This window comes from Trachemys scripta, chromosome 4, assembly GCF_013100865.1.
Source record: "Trachemys scripta elegans isolate TJP31775 chromosome 4, CAS_Tse_1.0, whole genome shotgun sequence".
Classification (NCBI taxonomy): domain Eukaryota; kingdom Metazoa; phylum Chordata; order Testudines; family Emydidae; genus Trachemys; species Trachemys scripta.
In genome coordinates this window covers 95,813,883-95,840,746 of record NC_048301.1, presented here as the reverse complement: position 1 = coordinate 95,840,746, position 26,864 = coordinate 95,813,883, and the positions used below count along the sequence as shown (strand labels likewise).

General features: G+C 41.0%; 1 protein-coding gene across 1 annotated transcript in view; it reads right to left on the bottom strand.

Moving 5' to 3' along the window:
* Positions 1-239: 239 nt before the first annotated feature.
* Positions 240-26,864, bottom strand: part of GALNT18 (polypeptide N-acetylgalactosaminyltransferase 18) — a 420,371-nt gene continuing 393,746 nt past the window's right edge. The window contains exon 14 of the mRNA XM_034769997.1: positions 240-663. Within this exon, the coding sequence (XP_034625888.1) occupies positions 517-663 (147 nt within the window). The 3' untranslated portion in view covers positions 240-516. The remainder of the gene's footprint in view (positions 664-26,864) is intronic.

Genomic DNA, 26,864 nt, shown 5'->3' with positions numbered 1-26,864 from the left:
GAGAATCCGTCACTCTCGATAAGTCATTAGGGGTGAAATCCCAGCCCCACTAGCAAAGCGCCCATTGACTTCACTGGGGCCAGGATTTCATCCTTGGAGTTGGAGGTGCTCAGTCTCTTTCCAGGATAAGGCCCTAACCAATGAAAACCTTCAGACAGACTTGTTTTCACAATGATCCCCAAAAGAGACAGAGGCAGTGGAATTGTTTTTTTTTTAAATCAATAAAATTTTATTGTCAGAGTTATAAATATTCTCCATTTGTTCCCTATTTACATTTGCAAAATATTTTAGGATAGCCTACCATCACCTGTCATTCAGCATCTCTATAAATGCCATGAAAATGTCATTATGAAAAAAGTCCGTATTTTCAGCCCACAAACCTGATTTCCACACACTCGCAAAAAAGAATCAAAGGGGGGGGGCAGGAGGGAAAGAAAAAATACAGTACAGCAGGCAACATTGCAACATTTGCTACACAGTAGCAAAAGGACTGAATTAAGAGTTTCTTAGAATCAGTTATGATGACAAGCTTTTCAGGACATTTGTTATAGACCAGCGTTGGCCAGTGCATTTCTGAAGGACCAGCTGAAATCCAAATTCATTGTCACTGTTTTCCTGTAACTCCAGGCAACGCTTGGATTTTCTGTTCTGGATTGGACCTCCCTTGGGAAAAAAAAAAAAAAGGAAAACCAGTTTTGATTAATGCCAATGTGTGATATTTCATGTTAGACTAGCAATCAAAAGTCCATCTTTGAATGGTTATTTACTGTGGAAGAGGCCAGATTGAGGTGCACTGTAGTGTTAGATTGGGGAGAGAAGGTGGCTTTACACCACCTTTATGGATCCTTAATCCTGGGGCGAGCCAGGGGCTAGTTCAGCCCTTGATGCAATTCAGGGCACGCCTTCACTAGCAATGTTAAAGCGCTTTAACGTGGCTGTGTAGTCGCAGCATAGTGCTGGGAGAGAGCTCTCCCAGTGCTATAAAAAACCCTTCCATGAGGGGGATAGCTTTTAGGGCTGGTGCACTGTCTACACTGGCACTTTACAGCGCTGAAACTTGCAGTGCTCAGGGGGGTGTTTTTTCACACCTCTGAGCGAGAAAGTTGCAGCGCTGTAAAGTGTCAGTGAAGCCATCGCCCGTAGAGCAGCCCCCAGGCGTCTGTTCCAGTAGCTGGGGAGGGAATACAGCAGCAGTCTGGCCATTCCGCTTACACTGGATGCTGGAGAGCCAGCAAGATGGATCTGTACTACCCAGGCCCTCCCTGTTCGGGCTTCATCGCTCCTTTGCGCTACTGGAGCAGCATCTAGCTGCTCTAACAGAGCCAACGAACTGACCCCGTACTTGCCAGATCTCCAGGTCTAGAATGTTGTTTATAAATGATGCCTAGGCTATCTATTGACATCATAATTAATCACATGTAGTTTATGTGCAGTGTCAGTTCTGTATTCAGTTTGCAGCCTGTATATTCCAAATTAAAGGCCTAATTCTGCTCTCTTTGACTTCCCTGGGAGCAGGATCAGACCCTAAATCGCTAGGGTTAGAGTCACCAGGGGATTAATTGCAGATAGATGACAAATTACTAGTTTTCCTTCAATTCAGGGTGCATTTTGTTCCTCTCCTTGGTTTAACAATGATAATTGTGATGTATTAATGCCATTCTTCCAAGGTTTACAGGGTAATTAGCACAGTGACCTGAAGAAAAAGTTTCTCTTATGCACGCAGGCTAGCTTCCAGTGGTGGTGTCTGAAAATCAAAGATTGGAGTGTAAGCCCCAGATTAATGCAGCTAATGTACAGAAACTGTTCCTAGACATCTCAAGTATTTGTTTACAATAGAGGACAAAAATCTAGTATGATTATTTTTTTTAAAACTCACATTTTGTTTTTTCTCATTCATTTTGTTGAAGCCTGTGTTGGGCTTCACGTTATAAAGTTGCAGTACCACAGATGTCCACCATAATAACCTCAAGGATTTTAACTTAACTGTGATAGAAATGCTGAGGTGTGTTACCCAGGGAAAGCTGTTCAGCAATAACATATGCCATTTGGAACAAGACTCCACAGCATTCAGGCAGGTGCCAGGGTGTGTCCATATAACCGCTCCTCACTCCAGTCATACATAATAAGCACTTTTTTTTTTTCTGAGAAATGAACGTCAGTTAAAACCTTTTTCTTGGGAGAGGCAAATAAGGTACATAATTAGGTTTGACAGCTCTGAAGTTTAAATGTGGTTAGGCTTGAATAAGGGAGACCATTTTTAGTATAATCTACAAAATTCAAATCAGGTGCTCCCGTAAATCCTTTCTGAAAGGCTTAGATGGGAATTTCAGATTCAATTCTCACTGTTTGCTGTGCTTGGCATTCAGCCTTAATATGCCTCCACTGCTGCACAAGTGTGATTCCCATTAATAGTAATAATGGCAGTTCCATGTGGCTGTCCCCTGGGAGATTAGACCTCTCTTAGCACTACAACTGTTTGAAATTCATAACATTGGTTGTATGAAACAGCACACGCAATTGGTCCAAGTTTAATTTCGTGCCATTTGCTCCTCTCTCCTACCCCCATTGTCACTTTGGCCCCAATCCAAAGCTGAATGAAATCAACAAGAATCTTTCTATTGAGTGTAATGGGGTTTGGATCAGGCCCTTCATGAAGGGTTTCAATTAAACGGCTATTTTCACATTAAAAAAGTGGGCCTATTCTGACAAGGGGAAGCTCACTATCTTCAACATCTAAGATAAAGAGTGGACGTTACAATACAAATAAAAAGGATGCATGAAATGATTTAGTCTTGAGGGATCCAATCCTTCAGGGCACTGAAGCTCAGATTTTCCATGGGAGTTGGATGCCTAAATACCTTTGAGAATCTGGGCCTGAGTGCCTCCTAATGCAATGGTTCCCAACCAGGAGTATGTAGAGGTTTTCTGGGGGTACATCAGCTCATCTAGATATTTGCCTAATTTTACAAAGGCTACATAAAAGCACTAGTGAAGTCCGTACAAACTAAAATTTCATACAATGACTTATTGGTCTACATACTACACACTGAAATATAAGTACAATATTTATATTCCAATTGATTTATTTTATAATTATATGGTAAAAATGAAAAAGTAAGCAATTTTCCAGTAATAGTGTGCTGTGATACTTTTGTATTTTTATGTCTGATTTTTGTAAGCAATTCGTTTTTAAGTGAGGTGAACCGTGGGGATATGCAAGACAAATCAGAATCCTCAAAGGGGTATAGTCATCTGGAAAGGTTGAGAGCCACTGCATTACAGGGTGTTCGTTATGTATGTTAAATGAGCATGGAACTCAGGTTTGTGCATAGAAAACCTACATGAACAGCTTCTGAAAGGACAGATTTCACAGGGACAGCTCTGCTTTAATGCCACGTCACCAGTGTGTGGATTACAGATGAAAATCATTAATGCGTTAGTGAAAAATGACTGACTTGACTCGAGGTACACCTAAATAATAAAATAAATCAGAACGCTGCTTTAGTTCACATTCCAATAGCTATTGAGCATAACAACATGTATGAATTGAAATATAGAGTTAATTCAGCAATGAGGGCTCTATGCTAATAGTGTGCTTCTGAAACCTGAAATCCGCTTTGTAGGCATCTGCTCTCAGTCGTCAAAAGGCCTAATGCCGCCACTGGGAGTCGAGAGCCTCCCTCCCCCCCCCAAAAAAAGCTGCTCAGCACCTTGCTGGAGCATCAGGCCTCAACCCTACCACTTTCATTATGTTTTTATTCACACAGTGGAGGCTGGACTTATTGATTCCCCCACTATTTCTATTCCCCTTTCAGCTGCCTCTTGCCCGCAAATTATCTTTATTCCAATTCTAAGCAATTGGACAGCAAGTCTGTCGTCTTCCTCTGCATTAACTCTCCCCAGCCTCGAGCACCGTAGCACTTTTTTTTTTTTTTACACATGAAAATAAGGAACTATTAGCTTGGGCTCTGAAGTTTTTGCCTCTCAATTGGGGACATGAGTGCTGGAGGGGCAGTTGCAGGCTGAAATGTAGATTGAACTTAGGCAGACAATTTGTCCTCCTTCAGGTGGAGACTGCACTGTTTGCTGTAATGAAATCTTTTGTGGAGCCATGACTGTTACTTTTTTTTCATAGCTTTTTTGTTGTTGTTGTAAACTTCTTATGGAAGATAATAAAATGGCACCTTTGTTTGCATTTGGCTTTCGTGTTCCAAACAGTAATGAAGTGGACAGTCATTCAGTAGTGATCTGACTTGGAAATACACTTGCTACTAGGACCTGGGTTTGGCTTCCTTCTCTCATTGCTTTTCAGCATGTCCTCATGCTGAAAAGCAATGAGAATTATTTAGTTAATTTTTTTTATGAATTATACAGCTCGATCTATTCTAGGTCTTTCACCATATGGTATGTGCATTGTCACTACGATTAAGACAATACACTGACCTCTCGAGCAAGCCATCTCTTTAGACATATACAAAAATCAATTTGATTATTTCACTAGGGCACTTTAGTTAAGAAAAAGCCTGCTCTTGCCCCTATTGTGCTTCAGAGTAGTTTTCTTCCATATTCCTGCTCAATAGGGCCAGACTGTGTGGTTGCTGCCCCTCTGAGAGATTAAGCCATTGTTCTCTGCATACGTGCCCCTGGGCTCAGAAGCAGCGCTGTTTTGTTTCTAACAAGACTTGAACCTTCATGTTTCTATTTTGTAGAAAAACTCATCTCGCTAAAAGCTTCTGTGCTGTCTGGAACAGCTCAATTCCCTCATATTAGCCACCACTTCAGTGTGTGTTTCAGACAGCAAGCTCCAGTACTACCCATAAGGGTGATATTTACTAGTAACTGCTGAGTGCTGTGCAACATATCAAGCAGGGCTCCCTAGCCTTTTTCTCTCCAATGGCACTTAAGTGTAGGTCAAATTTTACATCAGAGCAGATTGGGAAAAGAGAATGTTTCTAAAAAGAATGGATTACTCTCTTTCTGTTTATTATCAATGCCTTTATTAAAGCGACAAAGAGTCCTGTGGCACCTTATAGACGAACAGACATATTGGAGCATAAGCTTTCATGGGTGAATACTCACTTCATCAGATGCATGTAGTGAAAATTTCCAGAGGCAGGTATAAATATGCAGGCAAGAATCAGTCTAGAGATAACGAGGTTAGTTCAATCAGGGAGGAAGAGGCCCTCTTCTAGCAGTTGAGGTGTGAACACCAAGGGAGGAGAAACTGCTTTTGTAGTTGGCTAGCCATTCACAGTCTTTGTTTAATCCTGAGCTGATGGTGTCAAATTTGCAAATGAACTGAAGCTCAGCAGTTTCTCTTTGGAGTCTGGTCCTGAAGTTTTTTTGCTGTAAGATGGCTACCTTTACATCTGCTATTGTGTGGCCAGGGAGATTGAAGTGTTGTCCTACAGGTTTTTGTATATTGCCATTCCTAATATCTGACTTGTGTCCATTTATCCTTTTACATAGGGACTGTCCAATTTGGCCGATGTATATAGCAGAGGGGCATTGCTGGCACATGATGGCGTATATTACATTGGTGGACATGCAGGTGAATGAACCGGTGATGTTGTGGCTGATCTGGTTAAGTCTTGATGTTGTCGCTGGTGTAGATATGTGGGCAGAGTTGGCATCGAGGTTTGTTGCATGGATTGGTTCCTGAGTTAGAGTTACTATGGTGCGGTGTGTGGTTGCTGGTGAGAATATGTTTAAGGTTGGCGGGTTGTCTGTGGGTGAGGACTGGCCTGCCTCCCAAGGCCAATGAAAGCGAGGGATCGTTGTCCAGGATGGGTTGTAGATCACTGATGATGCATTGGAGAGATTTTAGCTGAGGACTGTAGGTGATGGCCAGTGGAGTTCTGTTGGTTCTTTCTTGGGCTTGTCTTGCAGCAGGAGGCTTCTGGGTACGTTTCTGGCTCTGTTGATTTGTTTCCTTATTTCCTGTGCGGGTATCGTAGTTTTGAGAATGCTTGGTGAAGATCTTGTAGGGGTTGGCCTCTGTCTGAGGGGTTGGAGCAAATGCGGTTGTATCTCAGCAGTTGTCTATAGACGATGGATCGTGTGGTGTGTCCGGGATGGAATCTGGAGGCATGAAGGTAGGCACAGCAGTCGGTGGGTTTTCGGTATAGGGTGGTGGTAATGTGACCGTCACTTATTTGTACTATGGTGTCTAGGAAGTGGACCTCCCATGTAGATTGGTCCAGGCTGACGTTGATGGTGGGGTGGAAGCTGTTGAAATCATGGTGGAATTCTTCCAGAGTCTCCTTTCCATGGGTCCAGATGATGAAGATGTCATCAATGTAGCGTAGATAGAGAAGGGGAGTGAGTGGACGAAAGCTGAGGAAGCGTTGTTCCAGGTCAGCCATAAAAATGTTGGCATATTGTGGGGCTATGCAGATGCCCATAGCGGTGCCACTGGTCTGGAGGTATATATTGTCACCAAATTTGAAATAATTGTGCGTGAAGATAAAGTCACAGCGCTCAGCAACCAGTTGTGCTGTGGCATCATCAGGGATACAATATACAAAAACCTGTAGGAGAACACTTCAATCTCCCTGGACACACAATAGCAGATTTAAAGGTAGCCATCCTGCAGCAAAAAAACTTCAGGACCAGACTTCAAAGAGAAACTGCTGAGCTTCAGTTCATTTGCAAATTTGACACCATGCTCCAATATGTCTATTAGTCTATAAGGTGCCACGGGACTCTGTCGCTTTTTACAGATCCAGACTAACACGGCTACCCCTGTGATACTTTATTAAAGCAGTTATCATGTACGCATTGCTGTAGCCTTTGGGTACCTTTTACATAGTTTAGATCTCACATAAATATATTTCTGCCAGGTTCTGTCCACATTCTCCCCTCCCATCACAGTCTTCATCAGGAGTTGAGCACACTCAGCACCACCTGTTAGAACAGCGGCTCTCAACCTTTCCAGACTACTGTACCCACTTCAGGAGTCTGATTTGTCTTGTGTACCCCCAAGTTTCACCTCACTTAAAAATGACTTGCTTATGAAATCAGACATAAAAATACAACAGTGTCACAGCATTCTGTTACTGAAAAAAATGCTTACCTTCACCATATAATTATAAAATAAATCAATTGGAATATAAATATTGTACTTATATGTCAATGTACAGTATTTAGAGCAGTATAAACAAGTCATTGTCTGTATGAAATTTTAGTTTGTACTGACTTCGCTAGTGGTTTTTATGTAGCCTGGTGTAAAACTAGGCAAACACCTAAATGAGTTGACCTAGAAGACCTCTGCGAACCCCCAGGGGTACAGGTACCCCAGGTTGAGAACCACTAGCTGTAATATACAGTCATCCTTTAGAGTTTGGATTTACTGTCTGCCATTTGTACATAATAGGTTTCTTTTTTAGCTTTTCTTTAGTGAGAGACTTGTGTTGTGATATCTGAGAGAATCATTTTATATACTCTGCAAACCCCACACGCAGTGAGTAGCACCAACTCACAGAGGAAGTCCCATTGCGCTGGATGGGGCTACTCTTGTGAGTCAGTGCTACCCAACAAGAGTAAGGCTTTTAGAAACTGGCTCTCAGTAATCAAAAAGCAATGTACAATAGCTTGCTGCACACCAATTTACAGTCACACATGGTTCAGCCTTGCTGAGTGAATGCTAGAGTCCAGGATGCTGATAATTAATTACATTTAAATGTAAGTGCCTTTGCTGAATTTATCTAAAATTGCTCCTTTGATTTGTTGTTTGATCATGGATGTGGGGTGGTTTTTTTTTATGGGACTCAACCTCCCTCAGTGTGTTTGTCATGGGAGTTGGGCTGGTGAAGGGAGAAGCCACACATGGAATAGTGATCCTTGCAAAACTGGGCCCTAATTGAAGGCTTTTGCAGGAGAACGCAGGTTTCTGTTAAGCTGCAGTAAATGAAAGGCGCAGATTCACAGCATCTCTGAAAATCAGGTCCATTGTTCCTTGAAAAATTTGTTATGGTAAGATTTACTAGCTGGCTGAAGAGTTTGAATGTTATTTTCCCTCATCTCTTTTACAAAAACACAAAAAACAAATTACATGTGCATATACGGTTCTAGTTGAGAAGGGTACAGTCCAATATTTAGCTTTCTTAACAGTGTCTGTCCCAGGGTTCTGGGAAGAGATCCTACAAACCCTGTCTCCAGCTGCCTTCGGTAGTCCCATCCCAGGAAACATATGCTACACGGAATTCAAGCATTTACTGGTTTGTAATTTTCTGTTATCACCAGAGTCAATGACCCAAAATATTTGCAGGTGCGGCCCCAGCTTTGATGTGTGTTATCAGATCTTTGATTTGTTTAATTGCCTCTGTACCAAAGCATGGACAAAGATTGTGGGAAAACCTGACAATCTGAGGTGTAAAAAATATATCACCTCTATCTAGCTGAAGCGTGCGAGTTTATAATTCACTTTCTGTGAGCACTGGAGCAAATAAATCTCAACGGGTCAGATTTTTGCCAAATTGGAACACAAAACTGATGTGCGCATGGGATGAAGCAGCTTCATTTTAAATTCGAGCGAATACTGGATTATCTGGATCTCTGTGAACCACTTACTGAAGATGGCCTTCACTACAGAGATTGCTGAGATGAGGACATGCCAACATAACAGTGACACATATAGGGAATAACTCTTTGGTTGAGTTGACAACATCGTTTTAGCCGATTACCTTTAAAAAGCAATAAATTTTTTTTATTGTGACTACAGGCAACAGGTTATTCCAGATTCTGAGTCCTGTTGGTCATGTTCATCTACAGAAACCTGCAATACCTTCTGATTCTACAGGGACATTACTTATGTCCCACACATTCATGGGTTCATTCTCATGGAATATAAATACTAAACTTTTACCAATTTCAAAAGTGGCTACTACCACTGATGCTGATTAGTCAGTGAGACATTTAGAGCTCAATCCTGCTGTCACTGAATTAAACTGCAAAACTGCCATTTATTTTGATGGTGCAGTAAGCACAAACCTCCATTTCTAATGCTATAGCTTTGGAAAAAGCTATTTGCCCTGTTCAGCTACAGTTTGTTGCTGTAATGACACTGTCTGCCTCATTATAGCAATGAACTGCAGCTAAACAAGGCAGCTAGCTTTAGTCTAACATAGAGCTGAATTCAGATCCAGATTTCTAATAACCCAAAGGTGAGGAGTATTTTGATTTAGAACTTTGGTTCAGCTCATTAACAACAATTTGTCCAGTTGCCAAGTTTGGATTCATATTTCAAAGGTTGCCAAAATTCTGAGGTATTAGGATCCAGTTTTTGGTTCAAGTCCTTCTTAAGTCTAAATCAACTAACCAGGGTTGCCAATTCTTTGGTCTAGCAGTTAACAGGAGCTCTACTAGCAGTAGAGCAAATTAAGCATAAGTTTTAAATTATTCCTTTGAGAAATAGTCTAGAGTCCTTGGAATCAAACTTTCACAATGAATTGTAATTCATGTGAACAACAAATTTCCTCCATAAAGCGTTTGATTAAATTGCCACTCTCCATGAAAGTGCTTAATCCCTTTGTATTGATTTTAGTGGTATTAGTAATTAAGATACATTTCACTTCCATTAGTGCTGCACGTAATATTTCATATGCATGTTCTGTATTTAGCTAGATGAGAGTATGGGAGTGGCACTATATGTGAAAGATTTCAAAAAATCTTCAATGAATCAAACAGTATCATAGAATCTTTATGGATAGAAATTCCATACAGTAAGTCCTCCCTTAATGTTATAATTACATTCCTGAAAAATGCGACTTTAAGCAAAACGATGTTAAGCGAATCCAATTTCCACATAAGAATTAATGTAAATGAGGGGGTTAGGTTCCAAGGAAATTTTTTTCACCAGACAAAAGACTATATTATATACATATATATATATATATATATATACACACATACACACAGTATAAGTTTTAAACAAACAATTTAATACTGGTACACAGTGATGATGATTGTGAAGCTAGGTTGAGGTGGAGGAGTCAGAGGGTGGGATATTTCCCTTACTGCTAAATGATGAACTAACAATTGGCTGAGTCCTCAAGGGTTAACTCTCTCACTCTACAAGACAGCAGGAATGGAGGCTGTGAGAGAGAGATATGCACATTTCCCCTTTAAGTACACTGCCTTGTTAATTAGATCAGCTTGTTGAGACTGCAGCTGCTCCAAGCTCCCTCTGTCCTGAGCCCTGGTGTGTCCCTCCTGCTCTATGGAAGATGGGGTAAGTGGGGTGCAGGAGTGGGGGGGAAGGGGGCACCCTGACATTAGCCCCCCTCTTCCTTCCCTCCCCCCCCCGCAGAGCAAGCAGGATTCTCGGGGAGCAGCTCCAAGGCAGAGGGCAGGAGCAGCCAGGGCCGGCTCCAGGCACCAGCTTGGCAAGCAGGTGCTTGGGGCGGCCGCTCCGGAGAGGGGCGGCACGTCCAGCTATTCGGCGGCAATTCGGTGGACGGTCCCTCACTCCCGCTCGGAGCGAAGGACCTCCCACCGAATTGCCGCTGCAGATCGCGGCTTTTTTTTTTCCTTGGGCTGCTTGGGGTGGCCAAAACCCTGGAGCCGGCCCTGGGAGCAGCACATGGCAGTGGGGGGAGGGACAGCTGAAGTGCAGGCAGCTGCTGCACCGGGAACTTAGGGGAGTGGGGAGCTGATAGGAGGGCTGCTGGTCCACCCTGGTTCCAAGCCCCCACCAGCTAGCTGCAATGGGCTGCTCTTCCTGCAAGCAGTAGACAAAGCAGGCGGCTGCCAAACGACATTAGAAGGGAGCATTGCACAACTTTAAACGAGCATGTTCCCTAACTGATCAGTAACATAACAACACGTTAACCAGGATGACTTTAAGTGAGGAGTTACTGTACTTGAATAATAAGAATATAGCAGTAGGAATATACTACTGACCAGGATGGTGGAGATGATTGTGAAATGCTCAGGGAGACTAGAGAGGCCACACACACAGAAAACACAATAATAATGGGGATTTTCAACTATCCTTATTTTGACAGGGAACATGGCATCTCACAATGGGATGCAGAGATACATTTTCTAGACACCATTAATGATTGCTTTTTGGAGCAGCTAGTCCTGGAATCCACAAGGGGAGAGTAATTCTTGATTTAGTCCTAAGTGGTTCACAGGATTTGGTCCAAGAGGTGAATATAACTGAACCACTTAATAGCAACCACAATGTAATTAAATTTAACATCCTTGTGTGTATGGTGGGGGTGGGGGCATACGAAAAAAACCCACCACAGTAGTAGTTAACTTAAAAAAGGGAACTACACAAAAATGAGAAAGCTAGTTAAATGGAAATTAATAGGTACAATCACTAAAGTGAAATTCCTGCAAGCCTCATGGAAACCAAATAAAAACACCATAATAGAGGCTCAAACTATCTGTGTACCCCAAATAATAAAAACAGTGGGAGATCAAAAAAGTGCCACTGTGGCTAAATAACAGGCTAAAAGAGGTGGTTAGAGACAAAAAGACACCCTTTAAAAATTGGAAGTTAAATCCTACTAAGGAAACTATAAAGGAACATAAACTATGGCCAGTCCAGTGTAATTAGGCAGGCCAAAAAAAGAACTTTCAGAGAAACTTGCAAAAGACAGAAAAACTAGCAGCAATTCTTTTAAAAGTACATCAGAAGCAAGAAGGCTGGCAAACAAGCTGTGGGGCCACTGGATGATCGAGGTGCCAAAGGAGCACTTAAGCAAGATAAGGCCATTGCAGAGAAGCTAAGTGAATTCTTTGCATTAGTCTTTACTGAAGAGGACATGAGTGAGATTCCCATACATGAACCATTCTTTTTAGGTGACAAATCTGAGGAGCTGTCTCAGATTGAGGTGGCAGTAAAGGAGGTTTTGGAACAAATTTATTAATTAAAAAGTATTAAGTCACCAGGACCAGATGGTATTCACCCTAGAGTTCTGAAAGAACTCAGATATAAAATTGCAGAACTACTAACTGTGGTATGTAACCTGTCGCTTAAATCCGTCTCTGTACCTGATGACTGGCAGATAGCAATATGTGCTGATTTTTTTAAAAGGCTTCAGAGGTGATCCTGGCAATTACAGACTAGTAAAGCCTCACTTCAATACCAGCAAACTGGTTGAAATTATAATAAAAAACAAAATTATCAGACATGTAGATGAACATGATATGCTGGGAAAGAGTCGACATGGTTTTGTAAAAGAAAATCATGCCTCACCAATCTATTAGAACCCTCTGAGGGATCAACAAACTTGGACAAGATTGTTCCAGTAGATACAGTGTACTTGGACTTTCAGAAAGCCCATGACAAGGTCCCTCACTGAAGCAAAGTAGGTAGTCATGGGTAAGAGGGAAGGTCCTGTCATGAATCAGTAAAAGACAGGAAACAAAGGATAGAAATAAAAGGTCAGTTTTTAGAATGGAGAGAAGTAAATAGTGGTGTCCCCCAGGGATCTGTATTGGAACCAGTGCTGTTCAACATATTCATAAACGATCTGGAAAAAGGGATAAACAGTGAGGTGGCAAAAATTGCAGATGATACAAAATTACTCAGGACAGTTAAGTCCAAAGCAGGTTGCAAAGGATTACAAAGGGACCTCACAGAACTGGGTGACTGGTCAGCAAATTGGCAGATGGAATTCAATGTTGATAGATGTAAAGTACTGCACATTGGAAAACATAATCCCAACTATACATACAAAATGATGGGATCTAAATTATCTGTTACCACTCAAGAAAGAGATCTTGGAGTCATCGTAAATAGTTCTCTGAAAACATCTGCTCAATGTGCAGCAGCAGTCAAAAAAGCTAATGGAATGTTAGGAACCATGAGAAAGAGAAGACGACAGAAAATATCAGTGCCATTATATAAATCCATGGTGTGCCCACACCTTGAATACTGCATGCAGTTCTTGTCACCCCATCTTAAGAAAGATATATTAGAATTGGGAAAGTACAGAGAAGGGCAACAAAAATGATTAGGGATAGGGAACAGCCACCATATGAGGAGAGATTAAAAGACTGAGACTGTTCAGGTTGGAAAAGGGACACTAGGGGTGTATGTATGATAGAGGTTTACAAAATCATGAATGGTGTGTTATTTACTCCTTCACGTAACACACAAACTAGGGTCACCACATAAAATTAATAGGCAGCAGTTTCAAAACAACCATAAGGAAGTACTTCATCCCATAATGCACAGTCGAGCTGTGAAACTTGTTGCCAGGAGATGCTGTAAAGGCCAAAAGTATAACTGGGTTCAAAAAAGAACTAGATAAGTTCATGAAGGATAGGTCCATCAATGGCTAGTAGCCAAGGTAGTCAGGGATGCAACCCCATGTTCTGGGTGTCCCCAATCCTCTGACTGCTAGAAGCTGGGACTAGACAACAAGGGATGGGGATACCTTGATAAATTGCCCTGTTCTGCTCACTCCCTCTGAAACCTCTGGCACTGGCCACTGTTGGAAGATAAGATACTGGGCTAGATGGGCCAACTGGTCTGGCCCAGTATGGCCATTCTTATGTTCTTAGGGTCTAACCAACTACACAAACTTGGTATTTATAGATAGGCAGGTAAATGGGGTCTCTTTATCAGGCTCTGTTTCTGAATGCAAGTGTTAACTATTTTCTGATACTGAGCTACATTAATCGCTGGTATAACGGCACTGACTTCATTGGAGCTACAAAATGGATAAATCTGGCCCACAGTACCTCTTAGAAATGGACTAAACTAAATTTGGGGCTCTACTATGCCAGCCAAGGTTCATGATAAGGCAGCCTATATTTCATTTGCCCACATAGTCTAAGTAGACATCATTTCAGCAATTGTTATACTCTTCCTACATTCCATTTTAAAAAAGACACCATTCCATCACTGCAATTTGAATTACTATTTGGAAATATGATTTTCACTGACTTCTCATTATTATACCATCCTGTATGTTTATACTGATGCAGTATCTGTACTTTAACAATTGCGATAAGTCAGATGATATAGTTGTATTAGCACATTCAAAAGCTGTTTTAAAAACAAATTGGGTGTGCATTCGTTTACTATTTTGTTTAATCCGTTATTTTATGTGCATGCAGAATAGTCTAGGTTCTGAACACAGCCATTTAAATTATTTGTGTAATACTTAAAGCTACAGGATCTGGAAATACACAATACTGTTAATTAAAGTATTTAAATAAAGATAATTAAACCTGGCAGGAGAAATGCAATAGCATACAGAGAACTTAATTAGAATAGAAATCAAATTAAATAGAGAAAAGACAAAGAAACTGAAAACCGAATGTATGGCTAACTCTAACAATAATATCTTGGATTGATGTAGCAAACTTTATCCCAGAGGATTACAAAGCACTGTTATTTAATAGCAGTAATACAGGATATACTCAACCCATAATGAAATCAATTCAACCCACCACTGAAAGACACCCTACCTATGGGGAAAACAAAAATGGTAAGGTTCACCAAGGTATTTGGCACCTAATTCCCATTTATTTCAAGTTTATTGATTTTACAGTTAGGTGCCTAAATACCTTTGTAAATCCGACCCAGAAGCTCTTTAAGAGCTCACAGAAAAAGGAGCATTTGACTACAGGAAATGGTGAAAAAACATGTAACTGCATTGGAAGTCTAGGATGGGAGAAATTATCCAAATTGGAAATCACCCAGATCAATGATCACCCAGATCAACGAGACACTCTTTTTCAAAAGGTGTCATTTGCCTTCATTAGATCAGTAGTGGACAGGAACTCTGTTTGACAAGTTATAAAAAACACCGACAACAGTACACTCTACCCTTATAATTTGTTCTGTATTGATTTAAAGGGAAGAATGATTAGTGAGTTACCAGCACCACTTCCGATAGCAGCCTTGAATTTTCATTGAGGATCTTCTACCCAAATATAGACCTGGCAATCATATTCAAACCAAAGATTACAATGTAAGTAACTTTTTCTTTTTGGCAGCCACTTAGCTGCTGATTTTCTTAAGTATACCCTCTACAAAAGCTAGGCTCTACCCCCATCCTAGTAGTCTCAATAGTAAGAGATAGCGTCCAAGACAAATCCAGGTCTCCCCTGTGTACTTGGTAATGACTAGCATCTAGCTTCTGACCATAAGTGGTGTTCTGAATAACATGTCTTAGCCTTTGTTATATGAATGAACCTGTTAGGTATGGTGAATTGGACTGCATTTTTTGACAGCATTACATCCATGTATGTTACAACACAGCAGAGATTTTAGGAGTGAAAATAAGAGTGCTCTGCAGTATATATGATGACATTTCTCTCAATTTGTTCCTTATAACTGAACAGGATTGAGAGTGTAGTCAACTTCCTACATTCTACTTAAAAATTCACCTCCTATCATCCTAAATGTAGTAGTGAACAGGAGGTACATGTAGAAATCCTGTTATCAAGTGATGGGATGTGTGTGTATTTTGGCCACACACTGCTTTACAGATGTAACCTGAAACCCCTATACTCTTGAAGTCTAATGCAGAAGTCATGGTATATTTAAGGTACACAATGTTACATGATTTTTGTTAATTTGACAAGATTTGAGACAGTGCACCCCTGTGCATGCTAAAAGACTGTGGCACGTGCCTTGAGATTTAGCATAACTGACCAAAGAATGAGAGTTTCAAGACAGTGCCCCCAAACCCAGGTCTCCTACCAGGTCAATTCAGTCTGTTTATTGAAGAGACATTTTTGTGTGTGAAAAATCTGTGTGTGTGTGAAAATTCTACCCTCAGGAACCACACTGGCAAATTAGTTGCTAGTGTAGAGAAGCAGGAGTATAATAAATACCAGAAAGATGGGATTGCTTTGTGCATTTTGTGAAAGACCCAGAAGAAACTTTTTTTTATTCTAAAATTACATTGCTCTACAGCCAAAATGCTTCTGAAATAAATGTAGTCAAACTTTACTAATTCTGGGTCACTGAGAACAAAAATGATGCTTAAAATTGTTGATTGGCTCTAGTTTTCAAGATATGCTATTGGGTCAGTATATACGACCCTTGACTTGGGAATGGCAGAGGATAAGTGAGTTATAAAGGGAAGGGATCTCAATTTAAACCAGAAATGACTAAAATACATCTTTGACTGGATCTATGAATAAATCTATGACTGGGTTTGGTCAGTACTTGCTTTTTAGGCAAAACAATGAATGATGCAATCTGAAGCTGGTATTGCGTCATACATGATATGAATTGCATCATGTTATTCCTAGAAATCATGGATGATGCAATCATAACGAAGCTTACATCACTCTGCTGAACAAATTGCCCTATATCAGCTCTAGAAATTATACAGAGTCGTGCTCTCTTATTTGTCAGTGTTCGATTTTGCAAAGGGACACATTTCTGTTTAGCCAAAGTGAGCAGAGATGCCTCGTACTTGTGTGAACAGTGCAGATAACTTCTGCTATGTTTGTGGTGAAGTGACTTTTGCATCACAAAAGCACAGTATAACCACTATGGTTAAGAAAGCCTATCACCTTTATTTTGGCTGCAAAATTGGAGATCAGGACAAGAGGTGGGCCCAACACATATGCTGCAACACTTGTGCAACAAATCTTCGCCAGTTGTTGAACAGGAAAAGGAAATCTATGCCTTTTGCAGTGTCAATAATTTGGAGAGAGCCAACAGATCATACCAGCAATTGTTACTTCTGCATGGTGCCTCCAGTTGGGAAAGGTGTGTCAAAGAAGAAAAAGTGGACTGTGCATTATCCAAACATTCCATCAGCTATACGCCCAGTACCCCACGGAGAAGGACTGCCGGTTCCTGATGCACCAAAATCATTCTCACTTGAGTCAGACGAGGAAGAGGAAGAGGATGAAACTTCTGGTCCTAAACCATCAATGTCACAGGACCCACATTTTCTCCCATCTCTTCCTCTGAACCACACCTCATAACACAAGGTGAACTGAATGACCTTGTCAGGGATTTGGAACTACCCAAGAGTAAGGCAGAGCTGTTGGGCTCCAGACTACAGCAGGGGAATCTCCTAGCAGGTGATGTTAAGGTTTCCATGTTCCATGACGTCAAAAGGATCTTGTCCCATTCTTCTTCATGGAAGGTGATCTTGTAGCCTGCAACAACATCGATGGTGTGATGGAGCCCTCAACATCGTTCACGATCCAGATGAGTGGAGACTGTTCATTGATTCATCGAAGACGAGTCTTAAAGCTGTTTTATTGCATAATGGCAATGTTTTGCCATCAATTCCAGTTGGTCATGCAGTCCATATGAAGGAAACCTATGACAACATGAAACAACTTTTGAGGTGCATAAACTATGACCAACATCAGTGGCAGCTTTGTGGCGATTTGAAGGTTGTTGCTCTCTTGCTTGGTCTGCAGACTGGATACACAAAGTACTGCTGTTTTCTCTACGAATGGGATAGTCGTGCAAGATAATCCCACTACATCAAGAAAGATTGGCCACTCCGACAGTCATTGGAGCCTGGGAGGAAAAGTGTTCAGCATCCACCACTTGTTGAATCAAGGAAGATTTTGTTACCACCCTTACACATCAAGCTGGGTCTGATGAAGAACTTTGTCAAGGCCATTGACAAAACACAAGCAGTTTTTCAAGCTCAGTGGAAAATTTCCAAGGTTAAGTGAAGCTAAGATAAAGGAAAGTGTCTTTGTTGGTCCTCAGATTCGTGAACTTCTTCGAGATGATGCATTTGACCATGCACTGCGTGGCAAGGAAAAGACAGTATGGAAAGCCTTCCAGTTAGTGGCAATAAATTTTCTCAGAAACAACAAGGCAGAAAACTACAGGTTGTTGGTGGAAAACCTCCTCAAGGCATACAAAAGCCTTGGTTGCAACATGTCACTAAAGATACATTTTTTGCATTCTCATCTAGATTTTTTTCCACCGAACTGCGGAGCAGCAAGCGACGAGCACGGCGAGGACATTGCATTCACCAGGACATTGCAACAATGGAGAAATGCTATCCGGGCAAATGGAGCCCATCAATGCTTGCAGACTATTGCTGGACAGTGACAAGAGATGCTCCATTTAATGAATACAAGAGACAAGCCAAGAAGCACCGAGTAGACACTGAATAGGACTAACCTATGTACATAATAGTTTTTTGCCTTTTGTTTCATAATCAATATTATTTATATAACCCTTTTGCTGATTTTTAAAGTGTTACATAAACAGGACAGGTGAAATATTATCATGTAAAGCAACCATAAACACATGAAAAGACCCAGGTTTACAATTTATGATTAAAACTCTACTATCTACACAATATACATAGACATAAAATGTAAAAACTTAAATATCTTAGAAACAGTAGCCAATCAGTTGTTTTAATTGTCATATTTGAATTCAGCACATCAAAATACATAATAAATAGTACATTTTCTCTGAAGCAGACGACTTCTCAAAAAATTGTAGACCAGTGTTATTTATACTGACTCCTGTAAATATCTTAGCAGTAAAGTTGGATATAAAATACTGAACTAGGGCTGGTTCTAAAATGTCTCAAAAAGCAGAGATTTGAAAGATGTATAGTACCAGGAGCAGAGAATTAAGAGGTCCAGAGAAGGGCAACAAAGATGGTTAGAAGTTTGGTTGGATACACTGATAAAGAATTACAAAAAATTAAGATCTATTAGCTTGGAAATTAAAAGCAGGGGGACCTGACTGAGATCATCAGAACTATGAAGACAGTGTGAAACCTGGCGAGTCTCTTCTTTGTAGCCTGTCCTATAACAGTAGAACAAACACTTGATGAAGTTAAGGGGCTGTAAATTTAGAACAACTAATGTACTTTATGCATGGTTTAGTAAACCCATTGAATTCACTGCCATGCGGGGTCAGTGAGTCAATGACTGTGACTGGATTTAAAAAAAGGGCTGGATTAATTTTATGAGCACCAATAAAATGTGTAGCTGTGTGCACATTAAGATAATGATATGGGTAATCAGATCTCATACTTCATGACATAAGCTGAGCACCTCAAGGTTGAAGAAGGGAATTTCTTCCCATGGGATTACAAAGCACAGCTGTTTACCGATAGGCTCCATATCCCCCTCAAACATCAGCCATTGCACTGCTAGAGGCAGGATGCCAGACAAGATAAATTATGGATCTGATCTGTGGTGTGGTTTTGGCTTTGGGCAGAGTTTGGTTTTATAGTAGATCGTGCATTTATGGGGGTTCCCACCTCAGTCTTTTCCTGCATTTCTGGCCCACCCAAAACTCTTACTGTGGCCAGGGTTGGATGAGCGGAGAATGCAGGATTGGGGCTTTCATGTAAACCTCTCACAGCATGCAGCTAGCTGTAGGCAAAGAGCAAAAGGCACAGTACTAGCCTATTCTCGAGATGATCAAAATACTGACATACCAATACACATGAAGAATCTATAGTGACATGAAAAGTCTAGAGTTTCCAAAAATGAGATATTTCAACCATCCTGCATCTGGTGAGTGACTAATTGGTCTTCACCAGTCTGACAAAAAACAAGCACTTCTTGTTTTAACACTATTTAAAAAAAAAAATCCAACCAAGTTACAAGTCCTTTCCTTGCCTTACAGAACATGCTTATTACTTTATAAAATGGCAAGACCTCTCAAAAATACTCCCAAAATGCAGTTGTTATGGTAGAAAAAATACACCTCTACCCCAATATAACGCTGTCCTCAGGAGCCAAAAAATCTTACCACATTATAGGTGAAACCGCGTTATATTGAACTTGCTTTGATCTGCCAGAGCGTGCAGCCCCGCCCCCCTAGAGCGCTGCTTTACCGTGTTATATCCGAATTCGTGTTATATCGGGTCACATTATATTGGGGTAGATGTGTATTTCTACTTCTTTGTGAGACTTACTAGAAATATCTTTATAGCTCCACTGGAAAAACACCGTTAGTCAAGATTTGTTTTTCCTTTCTTTGTTAGATTTAATTAGTCTGCATCTTCCAACCTGAATGTTTGAAATAAGATCTGAATAAGTAATATGACTCATTTTAACCCAGAAAATGATCTATTTGCAATGTCATATATGCTGATAACAAACCAGTTCCTACAGACAAAGATACAAATTGATGCCATCTGAACAAAAAGGATGAGGATTTAGACCAACACCACAGACCAGCTGTGCACTCTCACGTGGGCAAGTACACTAAGCGCTTTAGGATAATTAGATATCATAGTCAAAAATCCCAAACTTTTGTTTACAATCATCATAGAAAACTATACACTGAACGGCAATAATGTATGGAAAAAGAAGAACAGGAGTACTTGTGGCACCTTAGAGACTAACAAATTTATTAGAGCATAAGCTTTCGTGGACTACAGCCCACTTCTTCGGATGCGTATAGAATGGAACATATATTGAGGAGATATATATACACACATACAGAGAGCATAAACAGGTGGGAGTTGTCTTACCAACTCTGAGAGGCCAATTAATTAAGAGAAAAAAAAAAAACGTTTGAAGTGATAATCAAGCTAGCCCAGTACAGACAGTTAAGAAGTGTGAGAATACTTACAAGGGGAGATAGAATCAATGTTTGTAATGGCTCAGCCATTCCCAGTCCTTATTCAAACCGGAGTTGATTGTGTCTAGTTTGCATATCAATTCTAGCTCAGCAGTCACTCGTTGGAGTCTGTTTTTGAAGTTTTTCTGTTGTAATATAGCCACCCGCAGGTCTGTCACTGAATGACCAGACAGGTTAAAGTGTTCTCCCAATGGTTTTTGAGTATTTTGATTCCTGATGTCAGATTTGTGTCCATTAATTCTTTTGCGTAGAGACTGTCCGGTTTGGCCAATGTACATGGCAGAGGGGCATTGCTGGCACATGATGGCATATATAACATTGGTAGATGTGCAGGTGAACTAGCCCCTGATGGTATGGCTGATGTGATTAGGTCCTATGATGATGTCACTTGAATAGATATGTGGACAGAGTTGGCATCGGGGTTTGTTACAAGGATAGGTTCCTGGGTTAGTGGTTTTGTTCAGTGATGTGTGGTTGCTGGTGAGTATTTGCTTTAGGTTGGGGGGTTGTCTGTAAGCGAGGACAGGTCTGTCTCCCAAGATCTGTGAGAGTAAAGGATCATCTTTCAGGATAGGTTGTAGATCTCTGATGATGCGCTGGAGAGGTTTTAGTTGGGGGCTGAAGGTGACAGCTAGTGGGGTTCTGTTATTTTCTTTGTTGGGCCTGTCTTGTAGGAGGTGACTTCTGGGTACTCGTCTGGCTCTGTCAATCTGTTTTTTCACTTCGGCAGGTTGGTATTGTAGTTTTAAGAATGCTTGATAGAGATCTTGTAGGTGCTTGTCTCTATCCGAGGGATTGGAGCAAATGCGGTTATATCTTAGAGCTTGGCTGTAGACAATGGATCGTGTGGTGTGTCCTGGATGGAAGCTGGAGGCATGTAGGTAAGTGTAGCGGTCAGTAGGTTTCTGGTATAGGGTGGTATTTATGTGACCATCGCTTATTAGCACAGTAGTGTCCAGGAAATGGACCGCTTGTGTGGATTGATGTAGGCTGAGGTTGATGGTGGGATGGAAATTACTGAAATCATGGTGAAATTCCTCAAGGGCTTCTTTTCCATGGGTCCAGATGATGAAGATGTCTACATGTCTGGCATCTGCTACATGCCACAAGCAGCCACAACAGTAGTTCCCTTAACCCACCCAGCAATATTGTTAATCTTTCCAGCTATACTCTTAGCCCAGCAGAAGAGTCTGTCCTATCTCGGGGCCTCTCCTTTTGTCCCTCCAGACCCATGAATATGATAGAATATGATACAGTTCTGCAGTGACCTAGAATCCTACTTTCGACGTCTCCGACTCAAAGAATATTTCCAACATACCTCTGAACAGCATACTAACCCACAGAATCCTCCCTACCATTACAAACATTGATTCTATCTCCCCTTGTAAGTATTCTCACACTTCTTAACTGTCTGTACTGGGCTAGCTTGATTATCACTTCAAAAGTTTTTTTTTCTCTTAATTAATTGGCCTCTCAGAGTTGGTAAGACAACTCCCACCTGTTTATGCTCTCTGTATGTGTGTATATATATCTCCTCAATATATGTTCCATTCTATATGCATCCGAAGAAGTGGGCTGTAGTCCATGAAAGCTTATGCTCTAATAAATTTGTTAGTCTCTAAGGTGCCACAAGTACTCCTGTTCTTCTTTTTGCGGATACAGACTAAAACGGCTGCTACTCTGGAAAATGTATGGAAAGGAATTTTCTCCTAATCTCAATGTAAACCTAGTACAATGTACTAAACGAATTATGGGAATTTCCACTTTTCTCTGATATGTTATATATTGGCCACTGTCAGAGGCAGGACACAATTGTCTGATTTGTTAAAGGAAATCCTGTGTTGCTATACGATCTACAACCTATCCTGGAAAATGATCCCTCACTCTCACAGACCTTGGGAGGCAGGCCAGTCCTGGCTTACAGACAACCCCCCAACCTGAAGCAAATACTCACCAGCAACTACACACCACACCACAGAAACACCAACCCAGGAACCAATCCCTGTAGCAAACCTCGTTGCCTACTCTGTCCCCATATCTACTCTGGCGACACCACCAGAGGACCCAACCACATCAGCCACACCATCAAGGGCTCATTCACCTGCACATCTACTAATTTATATATGCCATCATGTGCCAGCAATGCCCCTCTGCCATGTACATTGGCCAAACCGGACAGTCCCTCTGCAAAAGAATAAATGGACACAAATCGGACATCAGGAATGGTAACATACAAAAGCCAGTAAGTGAACACTTCAATCTCTCTGGTCATTCTATTACAGATTAAAAAATCACTATCATTGAACAAAAAAACTTCAGAAACAGACTTCAAAGAGAAACAGCAGAACTAAAATTCATTTGCAAATTTAACACCATTAATCTGGGCTTGAATAGGGACTGGGAGTGGCTGGCTCATTACAGAAGCAGCTTTTCCTCTCCTGGAATTGACACCTCCTCATCTATTATTGGGAGTGGACTACATCCACCCTGACTGAATTGGCCCTGTCAACACTGGTTCTCCACTTGCGAAGTAACTCCCTGCTCTCCATGTGTCAGTATATAATGCCTGCATCTGTAACTTTCACTCTATGCATCTGAAGAAGTGAGGTTTTACCCACGAAAGCTTATGCCCAAATAAATCTGTTAGTCTTTAAGGTGCTACCAGACTCCTTGTTGTTTTTGTAGATACAGACTAACACGGCTACCCCCTGATACTTGACAACTGTGTTGCTACAATATATATTATCCTTTAATCTCACCTGAACTGTCTGTAGAGTCCAGGATTTAATTTAACCTGTATTCTAAAGTACTGTTGGGTTAAAATGAGGCTGTGACACATTCACTTGTCAAACCTTGGTTATACATTATAGGTCAATCCTGCTTTGACTGAAGTCAGTGTCAAAACGTTCACTAACTTTAACGGAAGTAGAATTTAGCTATGATTTTGTTTGGGAGGTCAGAATACTTAACAATAATAATTGCCACTTAAATAGTGCTGTCCATCCACAGATCTCAAAGTGCTTGAAAAAATGGGTAGACAGTATCTCCATTTTGAAGATGAGGAAACAGGGGCACAAAGGTGACTTGTTCAAGTCACACAGCAAGTCAACAGACACACCAAGAATAGAATCTAGGCCTTCTGAATCCCAGACCAGGGCCCTATCCACTGGAGCTGGCTAAGTGTTATAAATTGGTATGTTAAATAAAGCCATCAAGTTATGGCTCTTAACTTCATAGATTCTAAGGCCAGAAGAGAACACTGTGATCATGTAGTCTGACCTCCTATATCAGATAGGCCATAGAACTTCCCCAAAATAGTTCCTAAAACATCTAATCTTGATTTTAAAATTATAAATGATGGAGAATCCACCATGACTCTTGATAAATTGTTCCAGTGGTTATTCTCACTGTTCAAAATGTACACCTTATTTCCGGTCTGAATTTGTCTAGCTTCAACCTCCAGCCATTGGATCTTGTTCTACCTTTCTCTGCTAGATTGAAGAGCCCATTATGAAATATGTGTTCCTCATGTAGGTATTTATAGATTGTAATCAAGACATCCCTTGACCGGCTCTTTGTTCAGTGAAATAGATAGAGCTCTTTGAGTCTATTACTATAAGGCATGTTTTCTAATCATTCTCATGGTTCTTCTCTGAACCCACTGCCATTTATCCACATCCTTTTTGAATTGTGGTCTCCGGAACTGGACACAGTATTCCAACACTTGTTGCACCGGTCCCAAATAAAGAGGTAAAATAACCTGTCTACTACTACTCTAGATTCCCTTGATTATGCACCCTAGGATTGCATTAGCTCTTTTGGCCACAGGGTCACAGGGGGAGCTCATTATCCATCCCTTCCCCTCAAAATAGTGTTACCAATTTTTGGTTGGATATATTCCTGGAGTTTCATCACATGATTAATCTTTAATTCCTAGAAGGTTGACAACCCTACCCCTAAATCTTTTTCAGAATCACTACTTCCCTGTAAGTGTGACCTACATTCTTTTTCCTAGATGTATGCATTTACATTTAGTCATATTAATATGCATATTATTTGCTTTCACCCAGTTGACCAAGCGATCTAGATCGCTCTGAATCAGTGACCTGTCCTCTTCACTATTTACCACTCCCCCAATTTTTGTGTCATCTGCAAACTTTTATCAGTGATGATTTTATGCTTTCTTCCAGGTCATTGATAAATAGCATAGGGCAGATAACTAAACCCTGAAGGATCCCACTAGAAACAGACCTACTTAATGACAATTCCTTTCTTCTACAGCACACAACACCTTACCCTCATTAAAAAGTTTTTCATATGTGATTTCAGAGTGATCCTATCTGGACCTCAGAAAATCAGAGTTAGTCTATCAAAAATTAAGAGAATCATGAGGTTAGAACACATTTTCTTTGTAAAAATAAAAGTGGTACAGAAAATTATATGCTAAAATATGCAAATAGAATATCTGCTTTGTAGAAAAAGCAGAGGAATGCACTGAATTCCTTTTAAATTAATTCAACATGAGTATCTTTGGAGCTTAAACACAGTCCTCAGGAGAATAAATGCTGCATAATGTGAAATGCTGGAAAAGACTTGAAATGTACCCACTAAAAGCGCTTTTTACTGCAGCATTCACACAAGAACTTTCTAGATGGTAAGTTCAGCATGTAATTTGTGAAAATTAAAACCTGTTACTAGAAAATTACTCCAAGTACAAGACTTAAATTATTTAAGATGTCATTTGGTTGCCACCATGAAGAGTTTTTACCAAACAGGAACTGCATAAATTTCAGGCCACTTACCATAAATATTGATTTTTTTCATTAAGCAAAAATATTGCACACATTCATATTTTCATACGGAGATGTGTGAAGTGAAGAATCCATAGAGTAGGGATTTCGAACACATGACGATTTACAAATATTTCTAAGTAATTCACTTTAGTACAACTTGTCAAAGAAGCGATCAAAGATACTTAATTAGACATATGCTAAGAAGACTGAAATTGGAAATACTTTAAGCTACCTATTTTTAACGTCAAGTATTCGATGTAAAAGGAATATTGTTTGAGTGGCACACACACTAAGGGGAAGCATACACTCAGTTAAGATGAGAGTGCCATTAAATACCACTTTCTCATCTGCAAGTAGTACAGTGGGTAAAATTTCTTGGCCTCCAACTAGAACAGCTACTGCAATGATCCTATTAGTCCCAAAGATATCTGGGTTAGTATTTGGATCAGAGACAGGCAAAGAATAGCTGGGGGCAGCAGAAAGAGGTGGTGATGATTTAGCAGGCAGCACTCTTTCCACCTAAATCAATGATGTCCAGGGGCACTCGTGGTTCTGGAGGAGCTGTCTTGTGGTTGAGATTTAAAACTAGAGTCCTGGCCATTTGCAGTCATTAAAAACAAAACAAAACAAAAAACCCACCTCAGCCTTTTTGCAGGTATCAGTTGGCCGAATTCCACTTTGGGTAATTACATTCTGCCTGTCTATACTCCTCCTGCAGTTTCAAATGAATGCAGTATTCTCCTTCCCTTCCTGACCTGAGCAGTTGTTCAATGTTGCTGAGTGTAGTTATGTAGCTGCTGTATTTCACATCAGCAGCAGCAGATGATATGATCCCATTCCCTACATAGATTTTGAGAGTGTGGGATCCTTTTGAGTTAAAGGGACAGTATAAATCCAAATTCTTAACAAGTAATAATACAATAATATATCAAGGGACTTTTATTCTGAAAGATTCCAAAAAGTCCTGTAAGTTACAGGGCAAATTCTTCCCCCAGATGCATGCTGTACTCAGCTCCACTGAAATCATGTGCAGGCATTCCAGGGCAGGATTTGGACCTACATTAGAGTTACCATCCGTCCATATTTCCCTGGACATGTCCGGCTTTTTCATCTTTAAATAACCATCTGGGAAGAATTGGTAATAAGGTTAAAAGGTCCAGGATTTCCCTCCCCTGCCCTTCCTCCCCATGCAGAGTGCGGCGTGGCTGATTGGGTGTCTGGGCCTGATTGAGCTGCTCTCATTGGCCTCCAGCAGCCAGAGCCCTTCCTCTGCTCCCCCTCTTCCGCTGCCTCAGCATTCTGCAGGGGAGGGGCAGCACGCTCGGCAGCATGTTTTGCCTCCACATGGAGCCAACATCTGACTGGCATGGTAAGGAGAGTCCCGGGGGGTCAGTGAGGGAGCAGGGGGAGGGTTGGATGGGTCGGGAGTCTGGGGGTCCTGTCAGGGGGCGGGGAGTGGTTGGATGGGGCGTGGGAGTCCTAGGGGTGTTCTGGGGGAGGGGTGTGTGGATAAGGGTTGGGGCAGCCAGGGGACAGGTGGGGGT